Source organism: Zingiber officinale, chromosome 5A (genome assembly GCF_018446385.1).
Source record: "Zingiber officinale cultivar Zhangliang chromosome 5A, Zo_v1.1, whole genome shotgun sequence".
Taxonomy (NCBI): Eukaryota; Viridiplantae; Streptophyta; class Magnoliopsida; order Zingiberales; family Zingiberaceae; genus Zingiber; species Zingiber officinale.
Window position 1 is genome coordinate 145,718,978 of NC_055994.1, and position 23,260 is coordinate 145,742,237.

Genomic DNA, 23,260 nt, shown 5'->3' on the forward strand with positions numbered 1-23,260 from the left:
CTTCACCTACTCATCCTTCACCTTGTCCTTTTATATATATCATGTACATGCCATTTTGTGGATGACAAGATGAGGAAAATAATATCCACAAAAATAAATTATAAAAATAAAAAATGTTAATACGCATTCAACCATCCAAATTCATATCTGAATTTGACCAAATCCACAAGTCAAACCTATTGCCACATCATCATCTATTTAAAATCACAATTAAAGCATGTTCATGCTTGAAAACTAAGCAAAGTGCTCTCGTTGAATTAGTAAATGAATCGGATGTTTATGTACAAATTAATGGTTTTAAATATTAATAATTTATTTATACTATTCATTGAGATAAAATGATAAGTCGTGTTAAATGATGGTTCTTTGTTTCGTTCTTCGTTTTACTTCTCCTTCTTTGTAGATTCATTGTAAATGGAGTAGATTCATTGAATCATTTACGTTGTCCTCACGGATTAGTATTGGTTCACATAAGCACATCGTCAATTCTTAAAACTTTAAAAGAATTTTTTAAAATTATCTTGAATTATATCAATAATATAATAATTCATTAAAAATTATATATATATTTTAATTATCTTCTATGATGAAATTTTAAATAAATTTTCCTAAGTTATATGATTCCATACTTATTACATCAATTTTAATATAAAAGAACATATTTAAATTTTTATTCTCGTTCTTAAATTATAAATCTTAAACTTCATCTTTATAATAATTCAAAGATTTTCTATTTAACTTTTTAAATTATACAAACCTCTCATCAATCTTATATTAGCTGTCCTTAAAATATTATTGTCATCTATGCTTAGTAGACTACGTGAATATTGTCTATAAAAATGAGAGATCCATCTTCTTAAGATTTTCTTAGTGTTGACTCTATGAATATGAAGGAAATTATATAGAGCATCATACAAATTTCCTTATCCAAAATGCATAATTTAAGGTAAAAATGTTACTTTATTAAATTTGGATATCCGCTTTTCAATACATCATATATCAATTTCCTTATTTATTCTTTCTCCTCTATAATGTTTAGGGAATGAAATTCATTCCCTAAATTTAGAGAAGTATTGTTCATAAATACATAATTTAGAGAATGGATAGGGTAGCTGATGCAAAGATTTTTTAGCTACCCTATCTAAAATTTAAGGTAAAATCTTTGAATAGGGTATTAGATGTGGATGCTCTTAACAGACCATTGGTCATAGGCGCATGATGGGATAAAGAGGGAAATACCTCCCTTATGTGCTAGTCACTATTCCAAAGGCTAATAGTCGTCCGTGATTTACCTCCTCCGTATTGGCCCTGGGACGAGTTGGTGGGAGCGCCGGGGGTGAACGTATTCGCCTTTTGCCACAATGATGGGATAAAGAGGGACTTCACGAGTCATCCGAGTTGGTAAGTGGTGTCATGTTTACCACATGAGGTCGCGGGATCGAATTGCAGGGCTGTCGGGACGTAAATCTTTGGACCCTATGCACCTCACCCCACCATCATTTGTCCGCTCGGCTGCTATGATTTATCTCTCTCGTGATGACCTAGAGTCGAGTGCGACGAAAACTTTGAGGACGAACGATTTCACCTTTAATCACATGATGGGATAAAGAGGATCGTCTATAAAACTTCTTCTCTTGCTCCCTGTACAAGGATTGATTCATGGAGACAGAGTACGAAGACATGGAAGGGAAGCTCCTTAGCTTCAGCATGTCCCTCGCCGAAACCCCGCCGCCGGCTGGCCTCATTCTTCGATCGCCGTCATATCCCTTGGCGGCGGCGCCCTTGGAGGCTCCAATCACCCACGACCAACTCACTTCCCTCCTCCTAGCTGCAGCCGCCGCCGCCGACCCCGACAACCCGGCCCCCAGCTCGGACGCCGTCGACGCCCTCGCGCAGCTCTACCGCCACGTGTCCCCCCGCGGGGACGACCCGTTCCGCCGCGTCGCCGCCTACTTCGCCGACGCCCTCGCCGCCGCAATGACTTCCGCCTGCCTCCCCTGCTCGCTGGAGCAGGAGTTCGCGGCCTTCACGCAATTCTACCGCGCCTCCCCCTTCTTCCAGTTCGGCCACTTCACCGCCAACCAGACCATCGTCGAGGCCTTCGAGGCGGAGGAGAGCCGCAACGGGGGCAAGCTCCACGTCATCGACTTCGACGTCTCGTACGGCTTCCAGTGGCCGTCGCTGCTCCAGTCCCTGTCCGACAAGGCGACTCCCGACTCGCCGGTGTCACTCCACCTCACCGGATTCGGCCGTACCGCCGCCGAGCTGGAGGAGACCCGACTCCGGCTCGTCAGTTTCGCCCACGGTTGCCCCAACTTGGCCTTCGCCTTCACTGGACTCGTCCGCGGCTCCACCGCCAGCGATCTCATGATCGACGACGGCGCGACGCTGGTGGTCAACCTGGCCTTCTACCTCCGGACGCGGCAGAGCCCGGCGGAGCTGCGGGCGACTCTGGCGGCGGTCCGAGCGCTGAGCCCCTCTGTCACGGTGGTGGTCGACAGAGAAACCGGCCGGCCGGCGGGGGGCTTCGTAGGCAGGTTCGTGGAGAACCTGAGCTACTTCGCGGCGATGTTCGAGTCGCTGCACGACTGCCTGCCGGCGGAGAGCGCCGAGAGGGTGAGCATCGAGCGGGACCAGTTGGGGAAGGAGATGCAGAGGGCGGTGCAGGGCGGGGACTGGGAGTGGCGGGGGAAGATCGCGAGCGCGGGGTTCGAGGAGGCGGAGCTGAGCTCGAGGTCGGTGAGCCAGGCGAGGCTGCTGCTCAAGATGAAGGGGCACGCGTCGAGCATGGAACACGTGGGAAACGGCGGCTTCGGGATCGAGGAGAGCCGCGACGGGAATTCGATCGCGCTGTGCTGGCGGCGGCGGAGGCTGGTTTCCGTGTCGGCGTGGCGGCTCCGGCCGCGCGCGGCAGCAAGGTGAAGGATTATACGTATATTTGCCAGCGTTCTCGGTGGCGGCCGATCGACGCCGGTGATGGATGTCATTCTTTTGTTGTGTTTTGTTTAAATCTTTTTATTCTTACCCAAAAAATAATAATCTATTTTTGGCAAATAGGGACTTCAACTCTTGTATTTCGACAAATGGTTTTTTAAAACAATTATGTAGTAAAATTAAGTTCTCTGAATCGTATAAATTATTTGATCTCGTTCAGAAATTAAGTCGGTTGGAGACGAGTCTTGATGGATTGAAAGTTGACGGAAAATTATCAAAGTGTCAGATCCACCTGGTACCCCCTGGAAAGGTTTACACGAGCGATCGACGAAGGAAGATGATCAGGACGATGACGCTGCTGCTCTGCGCACACTCAGACGAGTCCACGAGTCGTTAGAGACCAGAAACTAGGGAAAAAGTCCCTGGATCAGGCCCTCTGACGTTCAAGTCAGGTATTTTTTTTTCCAGAAATCACAGAGAAAAGACGAAAAGTAAAGACTAGTGAAAAATGACGAGTGAGCGTATCTACATAAGGGATAAAACATCCATTTAATTTTAAATTTGATTTGATTTAACTCACTCAGTTATGGATGCAATATAAAATAGTTATGGATGCAATATAAAAATATTTTATATTCTAGTTGGAGTTTGAAAAATATATATGATATTTAAATTAAAAAAATTAAAAATATAAATAATTTTAGTTCGAGTTCAGTTAAAAATAAAATTTGAATTCCAACTAAAATTTGAGTTCAATTTGAATGGTTCTAATTTTAATTCGATCAAAATTAAAATTCTGAGAGACAAGAAGTCCGATCGTGCTCGAGAATGACGGAAAATAGATTTGGTTGAGCTCTATTTCAGATGGTCGAAATCACACAAGTGAGCTGAACCGGAGCGAAAGACCCAGACCCAAGCAAGCGGAATTAGAGCGGAAGACCCGAACCTGCTCCGGATGCTCAGACCATAAACTTTATCAAAAAATGATGTGGCACGATTCGTTACGACGGGGATAAAATTTTATCCCCCTCTAGGCGCCTGGAACCCTTCCAGACGCCCCGACAGGGCTATAAATACAACCTTGAACCCAGTAGTTAGAAATCATCACTTGTAACAATTTCTTTGTATATTCTACTACTGTGTGAGTTTTGACTACTGTAAGAGGCTTATCCGTCCGAAGAAGACATTAATGAGCTTTCAACTTCCATGGATTAGTAATCTCCTGATTACAAACCAAGTAATTACTTGTATGCCTTTGTCTTCAGTTTACTTCTTAATTTCTTTTATGCAAGTTTTAATAAAACTATAAAGATCGAGAAAAGTTTTATTTGTTTTATTAGCAGGTTATTCACCGTCCTCTAGCCGCTCACCAAGGGACTAACAATTGGTATCAGAGTAAGGACACTTCAGAAGGACTAACCACCGACCGAAGCACAAGAGATGGCCGGACCGAGCATCTACCCACCTAAGTTCGAAGGGAAATTCGTGATTTGGAAAAGAAAGATGGAGGTATTATTCAAAACGAACTTTGATTTATTACTAATATTGAAATATGATTTTTTAGCACCAAAGGACAAAGAAGAGTATTAATGGACCAAGAAGAAGCAGACATACTTTGTAGCAAATAGACGAGCCAAATTTCATCTACTAAGTGTGTTACCTCCGCAAGAAGTAAACAGAATTGGCGCCTACGAATCAACAAAGGAGCTTTGGAAGAAGTTTCTTAAGCTATACGAAGGTACATCCGAAGCCAAACTTGCGAAATGAGACATGTTTTGAAATCATATCAGCAACCTCCAGTTATAAGGAGAAACTGTTAGACACCTCCATTTAAGGATCAAGGAACTCATCACCATACTCATGAATCTAGGAGAAAAGGTAATCATCAGAGATTCGCTAAGGTACACACTTAGTACATTTCCTAGGTCTACCGAATGAACATCATTAGTAGATGCTTATTATATTTCTAAAGATCTAGAAGTAAGAACTTACTTCTAAAAGAATTATTTTAACTTTTGAAGTTCATAAAACGAGATGTGCAGATCTGAAGAAAGAGCCAAAGTATAACATTATCTTAAAGGCAAAAATGGACGAACCAGATTCTGAATCTTCTTTTGATGATGACGAAACGATGTTCATGGTAAGGGAATTTTAAAAGTTACTTAAACCTAATAAATTTAATCCAGTACAGGGAAAAAGAAGGAAAAAGAAAGGTAAGATGCTATCAATACAATGAAGAAGGGCACGTGAAAGATAGTTTGCCCAAGATTAGAGAGCAAGGATAAGGACAAGAGCAAGGACAAAAGACCAGTCCAGACAAGCATCTAAATCTAAAAACAATGTGGGATGAAACGTCGTCCGAATCAAAGATCGAAGCTCTCGTCGGACTTGCGCTAGTGGCAAGTCACCAAGAATATGAAGATGCAGCAAGCTCGTCCGAAATGAGCATCGAGAACATCAATGAAGGGGAAGCGACATCAGAAGGAAGCAACACTTCAGGAGGAGCTTCAGATTATGGGATTGACAAGGTAAGTCAGGTATGATTTCTACCTCATGATAAATTATTTTAGTTTATAAAAATATTATCAAAAAATTCCTATAAATTAGAAAAATAAAATGATGAATTAAAAGGAATTTTAATAATATCTTGTTGATTAGAAGATTTCGACAAGATAAAAATGAAAAATTGAAAGTATAAATAGAAGATTTGAAAAATCATGCATGCTCACATATTCAACAAGTTAAAAAATATAATTGACTGAATTGTCAGTTTAGATACCATAAGGGCCAACTTAAAAGAATATCCCAAAAGTATGTTCCTATAAAGTTTTTAATTAATCAGGTAGAAAGAAATATGTTTTGGGTTCGAAAGTCATATTTAAATTAAATTAACTTTTTGTGCATGCCTTGTTTTTTTGTTAGACCTAGAGCTTTCAGAAAGAAAATTAAATATTTAAATCCTTTAAAAGGTTTTGTCTAAAAGTGGTTATTATTCTAATAACCATGAAGACCTAATGTCTGGTCACAACCTAGAAACCAATTACTGAAATGAATATTTAATTGAGTAACTGTTAACTACTTAACTATTATAAAATTATCTAATGCTTTCAAATAAATTAGTTTGTAAAATTTCTGATTGAAATTAATTTGATCTTAATTTCTCGAAGAAAGAAGAGTTCAATTACTTGACTTTGTTTCCCTTAGACTTTGGTTTAGTATTATTTTCAAGTTATTTTAAAATGCCCCATTTTTAATGTGATAAAAGGGGGAGAATTAGATGATAAGTCTAGGGAGGTAGATTTTTTTTTTTTACATATTTTTTCTTAAATGTAAAATATCTCTATTATTTGTTTTTCTACCCTAAATTAACTTGGGTTGCTCACATCAAAAAGGGGGAGATTGTAATTATCCCGAGGTAATTTTGATGTGATCGACTAAGTTCAGTTAGATCTTATTGTGTTTTGATATCCCTGTGTGCAAGAACTTAGGAGCACAGAAAGTCGAGCGGAAGACGCAGCTAGCGAGAAGGATGGCACGGGAGAGAGTCGACGGGCTCGGTGTGTCCAAAGGACGAGGTGCTGCGAAAAAGTTCGCTGGTGGACGAAAAGGAAGTGCGCGATGTTTCCGAGGGATGAAATGTTGGAGCGGAAGGTTTTTCGATAATGACGGAAAATAGGTTCGGGTGAGCCCTATTCAGGATTGCTGAAATCACCCAAGCGAGCGGAGTCGGAGCGAAAGATCCGGACCCAAGCGAGTGGAACCGGAATGGAAGACCCAGACCAGAAACTTCATCGAAATGCGATGTGGCACGATCCGTTACGATGGGAATAAAATTTTATCTCTCTCCAGACACCTGGAACCCTTCCATGTGCCCCAATCAGGGCTATAAATATATCCCTGATCCCACTAGTTACAAATCATCACTTGTAATCAATTTCTTTGTCTATTCTACTACTGCGTGAGCTTTAACTGCTGTAAGAAGCTTCTCCGCCCGAATGAGACATTAGTGAGCGTTCAACTTCTTTGGATTAGCAATTCACTGATTGCAAACCAAATAATTACTTATGCGCCTTTGTCTTGAGTTTACTTCTTAATTTCTTTTATGCAAGTGCCTATTTTAATAAAGCTATAAAGATCGAGAAAAGTTTTGTTTATTTTATTGTGTAGGCTATTCACCCCCTATAGTCGGCCGCCAAGGGACCAACAATGGAACCAGTTCCCATGTATTCGTCTAGTTTTCTAATTATTAAAATACTATCAAACATCAATTTGACTTAATATATTGAGATAAGTGATTTTTTGAATATGAATGTGTCCGAAAGACTAATTCATGTTAAAAAAATCACCGTTCTCAATATATTGAGTCAAATTGATGTTTGATAACATTTTTACAATCAGGAGAACTAGACGAACATATATAAACCAATTTTATATCATTTCGAGATTTCTAGATCTATTAGTTGATTTTGATCGAAATCAATTGATAGATTTTTTAAATGGAATGAAATCGATTTGACTGGAAAAATAATTAGTCGATTGATTTATTTTTTCAATCGAATTGATTTGAAAACAAGGATAAAATAGAAAATGAATATATGATTTAATAATTTTAAAATTATAATACATGCAAGTTTGATTCATTTGGCACCACTAGACTACCCTAGGTTATTGTACCAAAATAGAGGGTCAAAACTCAAACATAGTATATAAAATTGTAATTCTATTTAAAATTGATTTGGAATCAAAATCCGATCGATCGGAATCGCATCGATTCTATAATTTTTTTTTTAAAATCTATTTTAATATTTGATAGATGATGAAATTGATAAAGACTAAATCAATTTAATATTTAATTATTTTAAAAAATAAATTAAAATAAAATAATAATAATAATATTAATTGATCATAATTCTGGATTGAAAATATATATAATAAATAAATATTTTTATAAAAATTTTAAAATTTAATATATATATATATATATATATATATATATATATATATATATATATATATATATATTTTAATAAAACAATTTAATTAGGGTTTAAAAATCTATTTAAACTATCCAAGGATAAATTAACAGCTCCTAAAAACCTAAAGTCCATTCGTCACTTCAACTCTCTCCCCTCACCCGGGCGCTCGGGAGGTTCGCCGCCGCTCTCCCCTCTTACCCATTGCTCGGAGAACAGCCGCCGGCGACGCCTCCTCGTGAGTCCCCCTCCGCAAGTTGCCAGCGCTGCCTCTTCGTCGCTTGCGCGTCCCCTCCGCTGTCTCTGCCCGCCGAGACGCCGACGATCCCAATCGATCCGGGATCGATTTAGTGATTCCTGATCTCGTACCATGGTCGAACCACTTGATTCAGATTGCTCTACGTATATGAGAAGCGAGGGCTATGCCAAGTCCGATGGCTTTCCATCTTAAACCCACTCGCTTATTCGCCTGCCGCCTCTTTCGATTCCCGCCTCTCCGTGCTCCGCCTTCCCAAATCCCCCTCTTGCCCTCTCCCAATAGAGCCTTAGGGCTTCGCCTCCGTCTGCTCCATAGCGGCGCCACCGCTCGAGGCGGTAGCGGAATGGGCTCGTCCGTGGCCGTGAAGGATAAGATCGATCTCACAGAGAAGGAAGAGAAGATCTTCCGCCGGCTGCTTGACGTCGTCGACCGCTTCAATCTAGAGACCCAGCTCCGAGTCGCTGGCGGGTGGGTTCGTGATAAGGTTCGTTCTGGGTCATGATTTCTTCGCCGCATTATGACTAAAAAAATGGGAAAGAGAATATTTTGACGTTAATTCTTGCATGCATTGGGATATCTCCACACTGATCTTTTGTTTTTTCTTATGTTTGATTTTCACTTAGTTTCTTATCCCGACTTTTACTTCTCAAGTGTTCGTTTTCTGAAGTAGACGAAATATGTATGTTAAGTCATGAGCTGATGCTGTGTACAATTTTATATCTTTGGGAAAGTTAATAGTACTTTGCTACACTCTGTCTGTGGTTCTTGGAAACTTTCTGAAAAATGATTTTTTTCCCCTGTTTTACTTAACAGTTGTTAGGCAAAGATTGTTATGACATCGATATTGCTCTGGACAACATGTTGGGTCGAGAGTTTTGTGAGAAGGTCAATGAATTTCTTCAGTCAACTGGTGAAGAACAACAAGGAATAGGTGTTATCCAGTGGTACTTTTTCTTTCTTTGGTTTTAGATTATAGCATAGTTGTCAAATTTGTATCCGATTGTCAAATCCAAATATCAGTTGATCAGTGAATTGAAATTGGCTGGAGAAATAAAAAAATGAGAAAGAAAGTTATACTAAGTTATTTAATAAATGAGATTACAATGGATTTTCTAAAATCTTAAGAAGAATATTATTTATCATTATGTGTGCAATTGCTAATAATGCAATAAACAAATATTGTCATATCAAATTAATATAGAATTACTAAATAATCATATTTTAATAAAATTACTTTCTAACTATTAGATTGTTAATATATTTTTAATTAACTGTGTTATTATTTAATATTCAATGTTAAAACTTAAAGGTTTAGTTGAGTCCTTAACTACATTTGAATTAGAAGGAACAGTTGGAGGGCTTATTGTAATTTTAAGATAAGTGGAACTACAATTGAGCATATGATAGATAATTTTAGTAACAAGAAAATAATCACTTGGATTGTTATAATCGATGGACAAGAAATACTGTAAGGGATGTTTAGATGCAAGATTACCTGTTTAACAAGAATAAAAGTTAGGAGTCTTTTGTGATCATCATGTCCCACTTAGAATAAAAAGGAAACTGTATAAAACTATGGTATTGCTTGCCATACTTTATATATAGTGTTGGAATGTTAGGAGCATGTACGAAAAGTTAATATAGTAGAGATGAGAATGCCAAGGTGGATATATGTGAAGCTATTAGAAAAGATAAAATAAAAAAAAATTATTTAGAACTATTAGGTGTAGCTCTGGTAAATGAGAAAATGAGGTAAAATAGGTTGTAATGGTATGAATATATTTAAAGGTGACAAATATATTATATAGGGCGAAGATTTGTATCTATTAGAGTGGAAGGTGTAACGGGCACGAGAGAGCTGAAGAATATATTAGTCAACAATTCAATGTGATAAAAAATAATTTAGTTTATTTGAATATGATTAATGATATAAGTTTTTAGGGATGAAGTTCATATGGCCATCCTCAGGAAAAATATGGCTTGATGATGCTTTATGATGGATACTTCCTTCAATTTAAATGATTCATTGTGTTTGTATACTGATGAAATGGATGTTTATGCAGCAATCCTGATCAATCTAAACATCTAGAAACTGCAAGGATGAGAATTTATGATACTTGGGTTGACTTTGTTAACTTGCGATCTGAAACCTACGCTGAGAACAGCCGAATCCCTACCATGGTACTTTTAGTTCCTTCCTACTATATTTTTTTTATTGTAGAGTATCTAATTCCTGCTATATTTTTTGTAGTATTGTAAGAACACCATTCAAATCACTTAAGTATTTTAGCTGTTTTAAGTCCAGATGGATGATAAAATATGTTTTGACTCTCTTGTTTTGTTAATGGGAAGATTTTGGTTCTGGGTCATATCAAAATGCCCTATAATTTCACTGGAGGCAGTTAGATTCATTATGAAAATTTACTGTATTGATGCTCTGCTGGAAATATAACTTTTCTTTCACCCTATGGTTCAGATTGGTTTTGCAGATCAAATTTACATTGCCTTTTTTCTACTGAAAGCAATGCTTTTTTCTTCTTCATTTTTTATTTATTTATGAGGCTGTATTATAGTGTCTCTTCTTAGTGATTCCAAAGTTCCTAACCTATTAATGGCGGATATTGCTATCCATGGCAAAAGGTGATAACACTCACGCTAGGCGGCCCGGTATTGCCGGCCCCTCGGCTAGATACAAGTAGGTAAATCACAGGAACAATAGCGCGCGCGCGTGTTTTTTTTTTTTTTTTTTTTTTGGGGGGGGGGGGGGTGGGGGAACCTGCGTGGCTTCCATACTCGTTGGGAATTGACCTAGGCTTATCTGTGGAAACACCCACCCCTATAACTTCCCGTGGGGGCACATATATTTTATCCCATTCTTAGCATGGTGTAAACTACATCACCTGATTACTCCTTGACATTAGCTGACACGTCTACTGATTACTCCTCTACATGCTAGTTTTAGCCATGGCGGATCCAATCTCAGATGAAATTAGTCTTTTGGTTTTCTAACACAATCATCCAACTAAATGTTTCTTTCATCAACTATCTTAAAGTGAGTCTGGCCAAAATGCCTCTTACAAAAATCCAATCCAACCAATCTTTTGCCTAGACATTCCATCTAACTGTACTTTGATTTTTTTCATATCACGAGGTTGGTGTCAATAATAGAATCCTTATGGTCATGTTCAGCTCTGCTAATTTCAGATTGAATATAACTGCAGAATGACACCTCAAGGTAGGTGATGCAGAAGTAACAGTGTCAATAGTAGGTTCAAACTTTAAACTACTATGGTAGGTTGAGCGTTAATGAATGATGGAAGATAGGTAATCTTTTTGGTTTGGTTGAATGCAACTATTTCATTGCCAATCTTTTAGGTGGGCAGAATGTCTAGTAACCTAAAGAGTTAACAGGCCATTCACATCTCCATCTGATCCCAAAAGCCTATCTTCTATTATTAGCTAAGCTTTGAGAATATTCATCATGTGAATTTAAGTCATGATCAAGCATTTTGGTATTATGATTGATAAACTGTTACATCATTCTTAATTATTAATTTTTTACAGAAATTTGGTACTGCTAGAGAAGATGCCTTTAGGAGGGATCTGACAATAAACAGGTATTTTCAAATATTTCTCATGCCTTTTAATCATATGAACACGTTTTGTGGTGTATCACAATACTCCAATACCAATGTCCATTATCTTTTTTATTTAACTTATTTTCTTAGAACTCGTAGAGAAATCCCTATATATTTTGACTCAATGAACCAATGTTGCACCCTTGTCTCCTGTGACTGAAGCTCCATGTAGAATGTTCCTGGAATTATTAGCTTGACTATGCAATTGAGTTGTATACAAAAAGATTTTCCAAGAATTCCTAACATAATAACATGCACAAAGTGGGTACCACTTGTGCAAAATATTACTTTTTTTGTTTTTACTACTACATTATAATGTTTATTTGTTTCTCTATGGCAGCTTATTCTACAATATCAACACCAACTCTGTAGAAGATTTGACTGGAAGAGGTCCGTCTGATTTTTTCCTTAGAATTTATGCAATAATTTTCATTGTTCATTTGAAAATCTTTCCTAGCCTGACTAATAGGATACTTTGTTCAGGTGTTCAAGACCTGAGGAATGGATATGTTGTCACTCCATTGCCTCCAAAGGCTACTTTTCTTGATGATCCTCTTCGAGTTCTTCGAGCAATTCGTTTTGGTAACAAATTTATGTGAACCTACCAACTTTTTTTATCTCTTTCTTAAGAAAATTATACTCCTGATGGCAAACATGGTTTGCTAGAAAGGTTTTTTAATTTTTTATATGTAAATTTTGGTCAGAGAACGTATTAGAGAGATTTATCTAATATAGAAAGAGAAATTTTGATAGACATGAACAATAGCAATAACACTAAATGGACATTCTAAGTGTGTCACTTTAGCTTCCTTTCAATTTAACCGTATATTTTTCCATTTGCAAATTTCTTCACGACCCAAATGGCTCTTGACCCCAATGTGTGAGGTGAAATTCATTTTTGTCAAAGATGATTCTATTAGCATCCTTTGTGCCAATTGTCGTTTTGTGTGACACTGACAAAACACTATAGGATGCATTCGCACAGTACTTTCCAAAGCTAAGCATCATTTTTATTCCTTTTTAGCATGTAAACATAAGCATAATAAACATGTTTTAACAAATGAATATGTTTTAGAAATAATAGAAAATTGTAAATAACATAATTCACAAATATTTGAAGCAGAAAAATAATAATAAATGACAAACCCTTGAGTTGCAAATGAATCTTCAAAAGAGCCCATCAGAGCATGTTTTAGAGTAATCTAATGTCTTGGTTCAACACCTTCAATGCTTGCCTCGGATAAATCTAGAGGCAAGACAATAAAGGATGTTAGGTAGAGAACTAGTCGTAAAAATGCAATATAAGGTCATGTGTAATAGCTAGCAAAGTACAAAGTATCATGTGAAGCTAATATCATCAAGAAACATTTCTATACAAGGTCTAATGTTTCATAGCATGATTGAGTGCGATTTTTTGAGTTTCCCCTTGCTCTCTAATGGAGAAGAACTCTGTCTACACTCACTAAAGGTGTAATTGTCTTGTTGGAGACTACCCGCATTCTAATGATTAGTTAAGTATAACATATCTGGAAAAGCAAGTACCTGCGACTAAGTTACAGGTTAGTGACAGGCCAATAATAAGTAGCATTTAATAGTTATTGAACACCAGAAGTAGCTGGCCCCTCTCTGCAACTTCAATTTTTTTTAAAATTTGAAATATGATGCAAGATTTTCAATTTGGTTCTTTGTCTTTTACAGGTATAATATTCTTATTCCATGCTATGATGAATTTAAGGTTACTGCTATGGATGTATATTCTTGGGATATAATATGAAATGCAAAACATTAATATTTTATAGTTGATGTTGTTGCAAGTTTTCTCATTAGTTAGCTTTCTTATCAACACACCAGGGGCCAGATTTGAATTTTCATTGGATGAAGACTTAAAGAAAGCTGCAATGGATAGTGAAGTGAAAGCTGCAATTGCAGAAAAAATTAGCCGAGAACGTATTGGTCATGAGGTATTTCTTTGATCATGTTAAGGGTTGCTTTATTTCCAGGGATGGTCCTCAGTAATCAAGATTTCACTTTTCCTGGAATTTCTAGCTGCTTTCTAATTTCTAATTTCTCATTGTTTTGTTTGGTTGGATGATACTGATTCCATTTCATGATTGTTTTGATGGTCAGCAAAGATTGTATTTATTCCCAGTTTTCATATGTTGGCTTATCCTTGCACAATGTATTATATTTGAAGTCACTTTGATTTCAACTCGCCCTTGAATTCCTTTCGACTGCTTATTTTCTTTGTTTCTCCACAGATTGATCTGATGATGTCTGACAAGCAACCAGTGACAGCAATTACGAACATAGTGGACCTACAACTATTTTTTGTTGTCTTCACTTTACCTGCAAACGTGAATCCAGCAGTAAATGAAGAAATTGATAGGTCTCTGCTGAAAGATGCTTTACATTACTCCTGGATTCATCTAAGCTTGCAACATAACCACTTATATTTCATTCATTTAGCATTCCTTTGAGAGATTCAAACTCAATGGCAACGTGTAAGAAAATCCAAATCTGAAATGCTGGGTTCATAGTAAGCCTGATAGATAGTTTGAAAAGATATTTTGCTTTCTGGTTTTCTCTTTCATAAGTTGGCTGTCGAGTCTTTGTTGTGAATTCTTCTTTTTTCATTTGAAGTGTTTTGGTTTGCTTGGCATAGTTTTCTTAGCTTTAATGTGTTCAGTAAGTTTGGAGGACTGTTACTGAGGGTTAGTTGGGGATGGAGATCTGGGCTGATTAAAAAGCTATTGTAATCCTACAATTAGTAGATTTGTAGGTTTTGAGCAGCTGTTTTATCTTGTCAAGAATTCAGTTGTTCTACAACTCTAAAATCTGTTTTCCTTTTGTTCCTTCATCAATTTTGGTCACAAAACAATCACCATTTCTATTTTATCTTGTCTACTGTATCATTCAAGAAAACTCATACTTTCAAAGAAATTGTGACCCTTTTCTTTATAATTTTTTTTTTCAAGTAAACAAGTTAATTCTCTCTGGTATTCTTACATTGCAGCGTTGCAGTTTCTTATTTGGGTGCAGCATGGAATCTTCTGCAGTCTATTGGATGCTCGATACTTAGTGTGAGTTAATTATCTTTACTTTTCCAGAAGTAATTTTATTTTTCATTCGACATGCAGTTTATTTGTATCATTTAACCTAGGCAACTTCATTAGCTAGCCATCTATCTCTTTGAGAGCATGATTTTTTTTTTAAAAACTTGCTTTGCTTCCTTCTTTTACCACTTTATTTGAAATCCTTAACACAATTTATCAGATTTGGGAATTTGATTTATGACCTTATAGTTCCATATGCGAGAGATCGCGAGTGACGTATGTATGTAGAAAAAGTATGTCAGAGAGAGCTAAGAACTGATGCAGTACCTCAGATTAGGTACCCCCTATACCTTTATATCAATTCTATACTTAAAATGCTCCTTGTGTTTACAATTAGTCCTCAACACTCACCTTCAAATTGGTTAAAAGATATAACAGAGCCCTAACTTATTACTAACATATCCAATTTTAGGGTCCTCAAGGCTTAGTTAACAAGTTTGATTGTCAGAAGTAGCAAAGATGTACTATTCTCAGATTGTATCTTCTCTCTGTAAAATCGACAATCTACCTCTGTACCTTTCCTCTCATGAAACAATAATGTGCATGTAAACTTAACTTTCACAATATTGATTCATTATTTCAGAAGGACCAAAATTTAGGCTGGCGATTAGTTGTTTAAGTATAAAAGCTCACATGTGGTGAGTGTCATTCATTCTACTCTGCCTCTGAACTTAATTTAGCCACTAAATTCTGCTTTTCCATGGTATTGGATTCCATCAGAACACAATAAGTTGATGTGGGTCATCTATATGTCAACGAATAACTTAAATTTGTTGCAACATAATTTGTAATCTGAAAATGTCCTCAATCATGATACAACAGACCTTTGTCTGAGACAGCCGTGAGATGCCAAATAAGCTTTGAAGTTGCCTCATAATAACCTTGTTATGGAACTCTTAAGATAATTACTAACCAATATGCCATATTTCACATAATATACCAGCTGCTTCAAGTATATCAAGTATGTTAAGAGTATTAGGATTGTGAGTCATGTGGGTTTAACATTTGATAATGTTGGCTTAGAATTCAAGTTGAGTCATATATGTACCTTGTAGCCACTATATCATGTTGAAGGGGATATCTCATTTCTCCAAAATTAACATGGTATTATAGCCCTTTATTATGGTTAGGCTTGCTTGAGTAATATCTCAATGGAAATAATATTGTATTGATCTTATTGTAAGAGGACTTTGGTATGATATATATATATGACTCAACACATAATTTTACACTTCCATGTGGCACATGGCCCTATTCATAGCTGCTGATTTATGACACTAATAGTAGATGTCATGAACTAGGAAGGTGCACTAAAGTAAAGGTAAATGCTTGTCAAATTGGATAATGATAGTAAAGGCCTTACTGCTCAGAAACCATGCTAAGAAATTTACTTAGACTAAGTAATTCTTCCATAAATCAAGCTTCTTGCATCAAGGTCTCACAATGAAAGCGATGACTTTAGGAGATGTTCTTACAATTACTCTTCTACAAAGAGTAGAAAGTGTAGGTTTGCGGCGGAAGATGGCAAGAAAACATTGCTGCAAGGATTTTGCAAGCATCCTTGTGGTTGGTTTTGTGAAAGAACAGATGGGTAATACCAAGCTAGTTTAAGCTCTTTTCTAGGCGTCCTGCAGTAGACTCAATAGTAGCAGTTACGGATTAAATTGCAACAAGAGCATATTCCTCCTTTATTGATTTATGTGCAAAACCTTTTGTTTAGTTCTGGGAGATGAACTTTCTCCATGGGTTAGGAAAGAGAGAGATTCCTCGCTTGAGAAGGCCTATCTCTGCCAAGGATCAATTTATTTCTTTTCTTCATTGAAAAGGGACCCGGTAGGGGCATGTAAAATCAAGTTGCAATTTCCATGCATCCATGCAAAACATCTCACCCATCACTAATGCCACACGGTTACACCATATTCCAATCGCAGCCAGCTCACACGAACATATAGATTATAGGCAAATCTTATTGTGCCTTCTACACAAATTTCTTCACTTTGAGGGAATGAGAAGACAGAATAGACTTGCTAGTGCTGAAGTAGAGAGAACTTTGCTACTTGCTACCCATGGGATTGAAGATATCTCACCTGGCATTGCATGGATAGCAGAGGATCAGTTGAGTCTTTCAGATATTCAGAGAAGAAACTTGTCTTGTGTGAAGGGACAGCTTTGGGGGATTGAGATGGAGCTATCCTTAAGGAGGGGTTTGACACATTTAGGCTTGACTTTGGAATGTTGATTTTTCATGCGCAGAATGGGTGATATATTGTGAGCTATGGTTGTGATTCAACCATGGACACTTGGTTAACTATTAAGAAGACTCTACACTAGTGAAGGTGACATATTGTCCTTTTAGGAGTAAGTTATAGAACCAGAGCGAGAGAGTAGAAGGGGTTCCAGAGTTCATCTATGATATTTTATGTTATGAGAGAAGATTTGATAAAATATTAGGTTGTCTGAATTGGCACAGAAGAATGCTCTAGATTGCTCTGCTTTATTTTGATGCAATTATATTGTGAAATCATATATCTGCTGAAATTGCACTAGATTTTTTTTTTTTTCAAAAAATAATTTTTAAAAACATCGTCTTTATTTATTTGCTGGTTTATTTGTTGCAAGTAACTATGCCCCTAAAAATGACAGGATGACCAGCGAAGACTTTACTTATATGAGGCTTTGTTCTTTCCATTCAGAAACATAGTGTACATGGATAAGAAATCTAAAAAGGTAAGTTGGTTTATCTGACTTATATTTTATGAATCTAAGATTTTACTAGTTAAAAAAAGGTTAAGTTCTGGTTTGACTCACTCATAGTTTGTTCTGGGACTTGCTTTTCAATCTCAATTTAACTATTTGACAGCTATATAACTCTGTGAATTTTACAAATGCACTTGAAATAGTGGCAGTTCAAGACCTAGGCTAAGCAACCTCATTAAAAATCTCTTAGTTTCTTGCCATATATACCATTTGACCTTCTGTATGTACCTTGTATCAGACTAAATGAAGCCACTAAAGGCTCAGAGAAGAGTGCCAAATGATTCAATTAGATAAAGAGGAGTGCAAGGTTGAGAGGATTCACAGGTGGTAGTAGCTAGTCATGGTTTTAATTAAATTTGATGGTTGGGATCTGGGATGGGTATTTAAATTTTAATTAATGTTTAGGTTAGGCAGGGGAAGAATGTGGAGGTAGAGTGGGCAGGGTGTGAGTGGGGTTAATCAAATCATTACTTATAGAATAACTAAAATCTGTTAATTTTAGTTTTTTATATAATTATACAACTTAATTGATTAACAATCAAATTTGCAGTAATTAATTGATGGGTTAGGTTTTCTAAATTTTTATCAATGTTTACACTAATTAATGAACTATTGATTTTTTTGTTCATTTAGTAAATGTTTGTAATAGTAAAAGTTAGATGATTAATTATTACCAATTAGTTATTGATTTATATCTTGCTATTGATTAATATTGTAATCAGAGATCGATTGTCCCTTTGCCTGAGCAAAAGTGCAATCCAAGGAGATCATATCTCTTATGTCAATTCCAATCATTAGCTAGCAAATTGGTTCCTGAGCAAAAGTGCAATCCAAGGAGATCATATCTCATGTCAATTCCAATTATTAGCTAGCAAATTGGTTCACTAAGTTTTCGAAAGGTCCTAGGCTTGACCATATAAGTAACAAGTTGGATTTTCTAATATTCTTAAATCAGTTTGAGGAATAGTATTGAGAACTAAATTGAGAATAAAATAGTGTATAATTGTCTATATCACATATTTTTAAGGTGTAAAATATAAACATGAGACTTAATATAAGTATAGGTAGAGTGATTACCTAGGGCATATCTAGATTGATTTTGCAGAAACTGAAACAACAAATCAAGGCTTCTAGGCATACTTCCTCCTCGCAAAGAAAAATTGAGTTTGTAGAGTTTTACTTTTTTACAAGTTCATTTTTTTATTTTTTGAAGTTCTAGTGTCACTTTACAGCTTTTAAGTTATACAAAAGTTAGTTATATAAAGCCAATAGTTAGCTAACTGTTTTTTCTTTCTTTTTTTCTATCAAGTTCTTTCTTTTAGCTTTATCTGAATGTCTTCTTTATTAGATTCCTGTTACAAACTTCATCATTCGGGAGTCCCTTAAGTTGAAGGCTAGTGATGCTGATATGGTCAGTATTCTTATCTAACCAACTTGCTATATTCTCATGTGCCCATTTCTCTTTGATTTATGTATATGTTTTCATAGGATGAGTTATTTCCATTCGTCATTCTTCATCATATAATACTATTTGTAGGTGATGAGTTTACATTTTGCATCTGAGAGATTCCTATCCTTGATTCCTCTATTGAATCCGAATAACGATTCAGAATTTATTGAGTCTGAACTTGATGGTGACTTTCTTGACGTGCCTATGGCTTCAAAAAGAAGGATTTTGGCAGGTCAGAAAATGCTGCATTGTATTACCAACTGATTGCTTTTAATCTAAAACAAACATGTCTTTTTGTGTGTTCTGATTATAGTATTTCAGTTGACTAATCTACATAGGCTATAGCTGTATAAGCATAAAAAACTATATCTGATATACAAAGCCATGAGTTATGTCGACCTTGCATGCAGATTTACTACTAAATCAATAATTATTCAACCTAATTGGTGGTTTCTATGGTCTGAATAGTTCGCATGATTTGTTAATTTGATAAATATGGAGTGGCAATTCTGTTAGATGGATTAAACATGCATCATTTGGGCATCCTAAAGGAAATAGAGGTTTCTTACAACTTTGATCACCTTGTTTTCATTGTAGTCGAATTGTGACACGAGACCTTTGGATTGTATGATCCCCAGCTCAAATTGACCAATAAGAATATAAGATCAATACTCCCCAAGTTGAATTAATTTAACTAGGATCTTATGGGCCTATAGTCCAATCATATATGCCTTACCTCCCCCATCCAAAGGGCCGCTATGATAGGGCAAAATGAACATGGTGATTTACTTGCCAATATCTAGCGGGGACACATTTGCTCCAATACAATCCAATCATATACCGTTTTAAGTTCTCATGTAGGATACTTGTCCAACATCTATGATTACAATATATATACATTCAATTGCAATCAACATTTACTATTTCAAATATTTTTTTTCTCGCCATATCGTTTTAAAACTTTTCAATTATATAATATTCTTTTTGGCTCTTTAAGTACAACTGTAAAATTTCTGTTTAGGTATTATTATCATCATCTATCTCTAACTATTATTATTTTCATCATCTTATAATTACAATTTACCTTGTAAAAGTAAAAGTTGCTACTTGATATATATAAAGATATCTTTAAGATCCTACTTTTCGATCCTATAATTTAAACCTATTAACCACTTTCTGTTCGTAGCTAGGATTTCCATCCTATAAGTTGATCCAGAACAATGTTTCTATTCACCAAGTTGTATTTTGAAATTTGCTTTTGTTCATTCATTATTAGTCGCTTCGGACCTTAAATTCCTGAGAAAATTGTGTCGATTCTTAATGATATACATATATTTTTACATTTCCAGGTCTTCTTCTGCGACAAATTAAAGATTACTGGCGCGTGTCTTTGCTAGCATCAACACTGTTATACAATAGAGTTGATTCCAGTGATGATGCTTCAAGCATACAATTTGAACTGGATACAGCGAAGGAAATTTTTCTAAGAGTTCAAAGTGCTATTAGCCAACTCGGTAAGATTTATGCTTGCCGGTAACATTTAATTCATACTTTGGTTTCCAGGACGTGATCGCATGATTTTATAGTTTAGTAAGATAAAGATAACAAGTGTCTTACATTGCAGATTTGGATCAGGTGTGGGATGCCAAACCATTGCTCGATGGAAAGGCGATCATGAATTTTCTACAGCTTAAAACGGGAGGCCCACTGGTGAAGGAATGGGTAAGAAACACACTTGCAATCGCAGCTCCATTGCACTACCTAGTCGCGTCTTAATGCTGATAAACGAATTACGGTTTGGCAGCAAAATAGGGTACTGAAATGGCAGCTCGCCCATCCTCAAGGTACTGCCGACGAATGTCTTGATTGGATGAAGCAATCTCAGACAAAACGGGCAAAGCTTGCCTCCTGCACTTGAACTGTCGCAATCGCTCAGACCGGTGTTGCAAATAAAGCTCGAAGACAACTTGTATCGATTTGTTTTGTTCAGAGGGAATCCTTATTCAACTAGAAGGTACGAGTTGTTAAGAAGGGGAGGGAAGAGGAGAAATTGAAATTTGTTTACTTCGATTCGGTTGAAGAAAGTGAGACACTCCTAGCAAGCAGTAGTAAGGTTATTGAAGTATGGTTCCATTGATGAAGGATGCCATTGGCGATGTACATAGCAATGACCCACGCTCGTCTTCTCTCACATTTCTATAAAAATAGAATTAAGTTACTAAACCTGTAACATAAACTTGAAACTGAGAGCTAAGTTTAAACACTATCAAAATAGCCTTGTGAGTTTATGAATTTATACACTGACTTTTCAAAAAAAGTGTTTATTGCACTCCATCTTCCAATATAGAATAACACTCTCATACTATTCTTTTGAATCGGAGTTTTTAGTTTCTTTTTTCGATAATTTAGACGTCTATGTTTCACTTCGCTTAAAGCATAGTTTATGCACATTTATACCTAAGAAAAGATCGGCAGTTACTCAAGTAGTTTCGAGCAGTTGAAAATTCGGCTTTAAGAGGGAAAGAAACCCTAAACCTCTTCCTTGAATTCCAGCCAAAACCCTTCCTCGAACACACAAGCCATCGCCACAATGCGGACGACACCACACTCGATCGTCCGAGCGCTGGGCCTTCTCCTCACCGGTCACTGCCTCTTCGCCGCCGCCGCCGCCAGCGTTCCTCATCTCGTCGGCGACTCCATTTGGTCGATTCCCACCAGCGACGATTTCTACACCCGCTGGGCCGAGAACCGGTCCTTCTCCGTCGGTGATTCCTTGAGTAATTCATCTCTCTCTCTCTCTCCATCTCGACGCGCCGCGTCCTCTGTGAACGAACCTGTCTAAGATTTAATTCCCCGGCCAGCGTTCAGATTCGAGGTGGGGTTTTACGACGCCGTCCAGGTCTCCAGGCGGGAGTTCGACGACTGCACCGCGGAGAATCCCTTCCGGTCGTTCCCGGAGGGTCCGGCGACGGTGAGATTAAACGAAGAAGGCGTGCATTACTTCGTGTGCAGCTTCGGGAATTACTGCCGCCTCGGCCAAAAGGTCGCCGTCTCCGTTCGACGGAAGCTTCCACGGCGCGCTGCTCCTCCTCCTCCTTGAGATCGATGCGAAAACAGAAAAGAAAAGGGAAAGTCACTTGATTGCCGTTGTTAATTCATGTGCTGTGATTTATTAAATGTATTTTTGTGTGCGCAAAAAATTTACAGTATGAATATTATATTTTACTTTATGTGTGTTTGGTTTCATGTGATTGAATTTTTTTAGTTTATTTTTATAAAATTTACTTGTCTCGACTCATTTTTATTAATAGATTAATCATATTTTATATCGATTGAAAATTAACTTTAAAATTTATTAGAGCAATAACTCATGTATATACAAACTATGTTCACCCTTCCAATATTAGAGATAGATGTTTGAGTTTTACTGACGTAATTCTTTTACGTTGGCACGGCCGTCCACGTATGAAGGGTCACGACTGTATGAAATCATACGATTAAAGCTCTCCTTTTTTTTTTTTCTTCTGAATCACATTTTAACTCTATTTTTATTCGAAAATAAATTCTGTCAATAAAAATCAAACAAAAACAGATTTCCGACCAAGAAAATAATTATAACCAAACAAAAATAGTTCGACAAAGGGAATAATTATGAGAAAAAGACCAGGAATATAATTATGAAAAGGAAACTAGTTGAATATAGTGAATTGATTTTTTTAAAATGTGTTATATTTTAGTGGAATTACTTAATAGATTATATTGCTTGAAAGGGTGATATATGAATGACGTTTTTGCTTGCGAGGAGAGGAATGATAAATAATTTAGCATATGAGAGTGACACTACTTGCATAGTACAGCTATGAATGAATAGAAGTAGTTTTACAAAGTTGTGTTGTATGCTCAAAAGTGAAGGGGGCCTGAAAGGAACAAGATATATGGAGGTAGGTGAGCAAGTATCAATGTCATTACATTTGCTAACTCATATAACCAATGTTTTGAAAATCGGATCGGTCACTGAACCGGTGCGATGATCGGGTCGAGGTTTTTAAGGTTTGACCGGTGAACCGGTGGTTCAACTGTTATATATAAACCATGCTTCAATAATTAAAAATCATGCTTTAATCCTGATTGAACCT

General features: G+C 36.7%; 3 protein-coding genes across 3 annotated transcripts; all 3 read left to right on the top strand.

Annotated features, from left to right (window-relative positions):
• Positions 1–1,657: 1,657 nt before the first annotated feature.
• Positions 1,658–3,143, top strand: LOC121983349 (scarecrow-like protein 23). The gene has a single exon (XM_042536283.1). It carries the CDS (start codon positions 1,660–1,662, stop codon positions 2,920–2,922), a length of 1,263 nt encoding a protein of 420 aa, XP_042392217.1. The 5' UTR covers positions 1,658–1,659; the 3' UTR covers positions 2,923–3,143.
• Positions 3,144–8,016: 4,873 nt separating this feature from the next.
• Positions 8,017–21,396, top strand: LOC121982253 (tRNA nucleotidyltransferase cca2-like). The gene is made up of 15 exons (XM_042535236.1): positions 8,017–8,650; positions 8,980–9,110; positions 10,230–10,347; positions 11,731–11,783; positions 12,145–12,194; positions 12,288–12,386; positions 13,656–13,765; positions 14,063–14,190; positions 14,818–14,884; positions 17,561–17,644; positions 19,023–19,085; positions 19,212–19,356; positions 20,474–20,638; positions 20,749–20,846; positions 20,929–21,396. Exons 1-15 carry the CDS (start codon positions 8,330–8,332, stop codon positions 21,040–21,042), a joined length of 1,746 nt encoding a protein of 581 aa, XP_042391170.1. The 5' UTR covers positions 8,017–8,329; the 3' UTR covers positions 21,043–21,396.
• A 134-nt stretch (positions 21,397–21,530) lies between these two features.
• On the top strand, positions 21,531–22,380 carry LOC121982254 (umecyanin-like). The gene is made up of 2 exons (XM_042535237.1): positions 21,531–21,901; positions 21,986–22,380. The coding sequence occupies exons 1-2, from the start codon at positions 21,715–21,717 to the stop codon at positions 22,222–22,224; spliced, it is 426 nt and encodes a 141-aa protein (XP_042391171.1). The 5' UTR covers positions 21,531–21,714; the 3' UTR covers positions 22,225–22,380.
• The last annotated feature ends 880 nt before the right edge of the window (positions 22,381–23,260 follow it).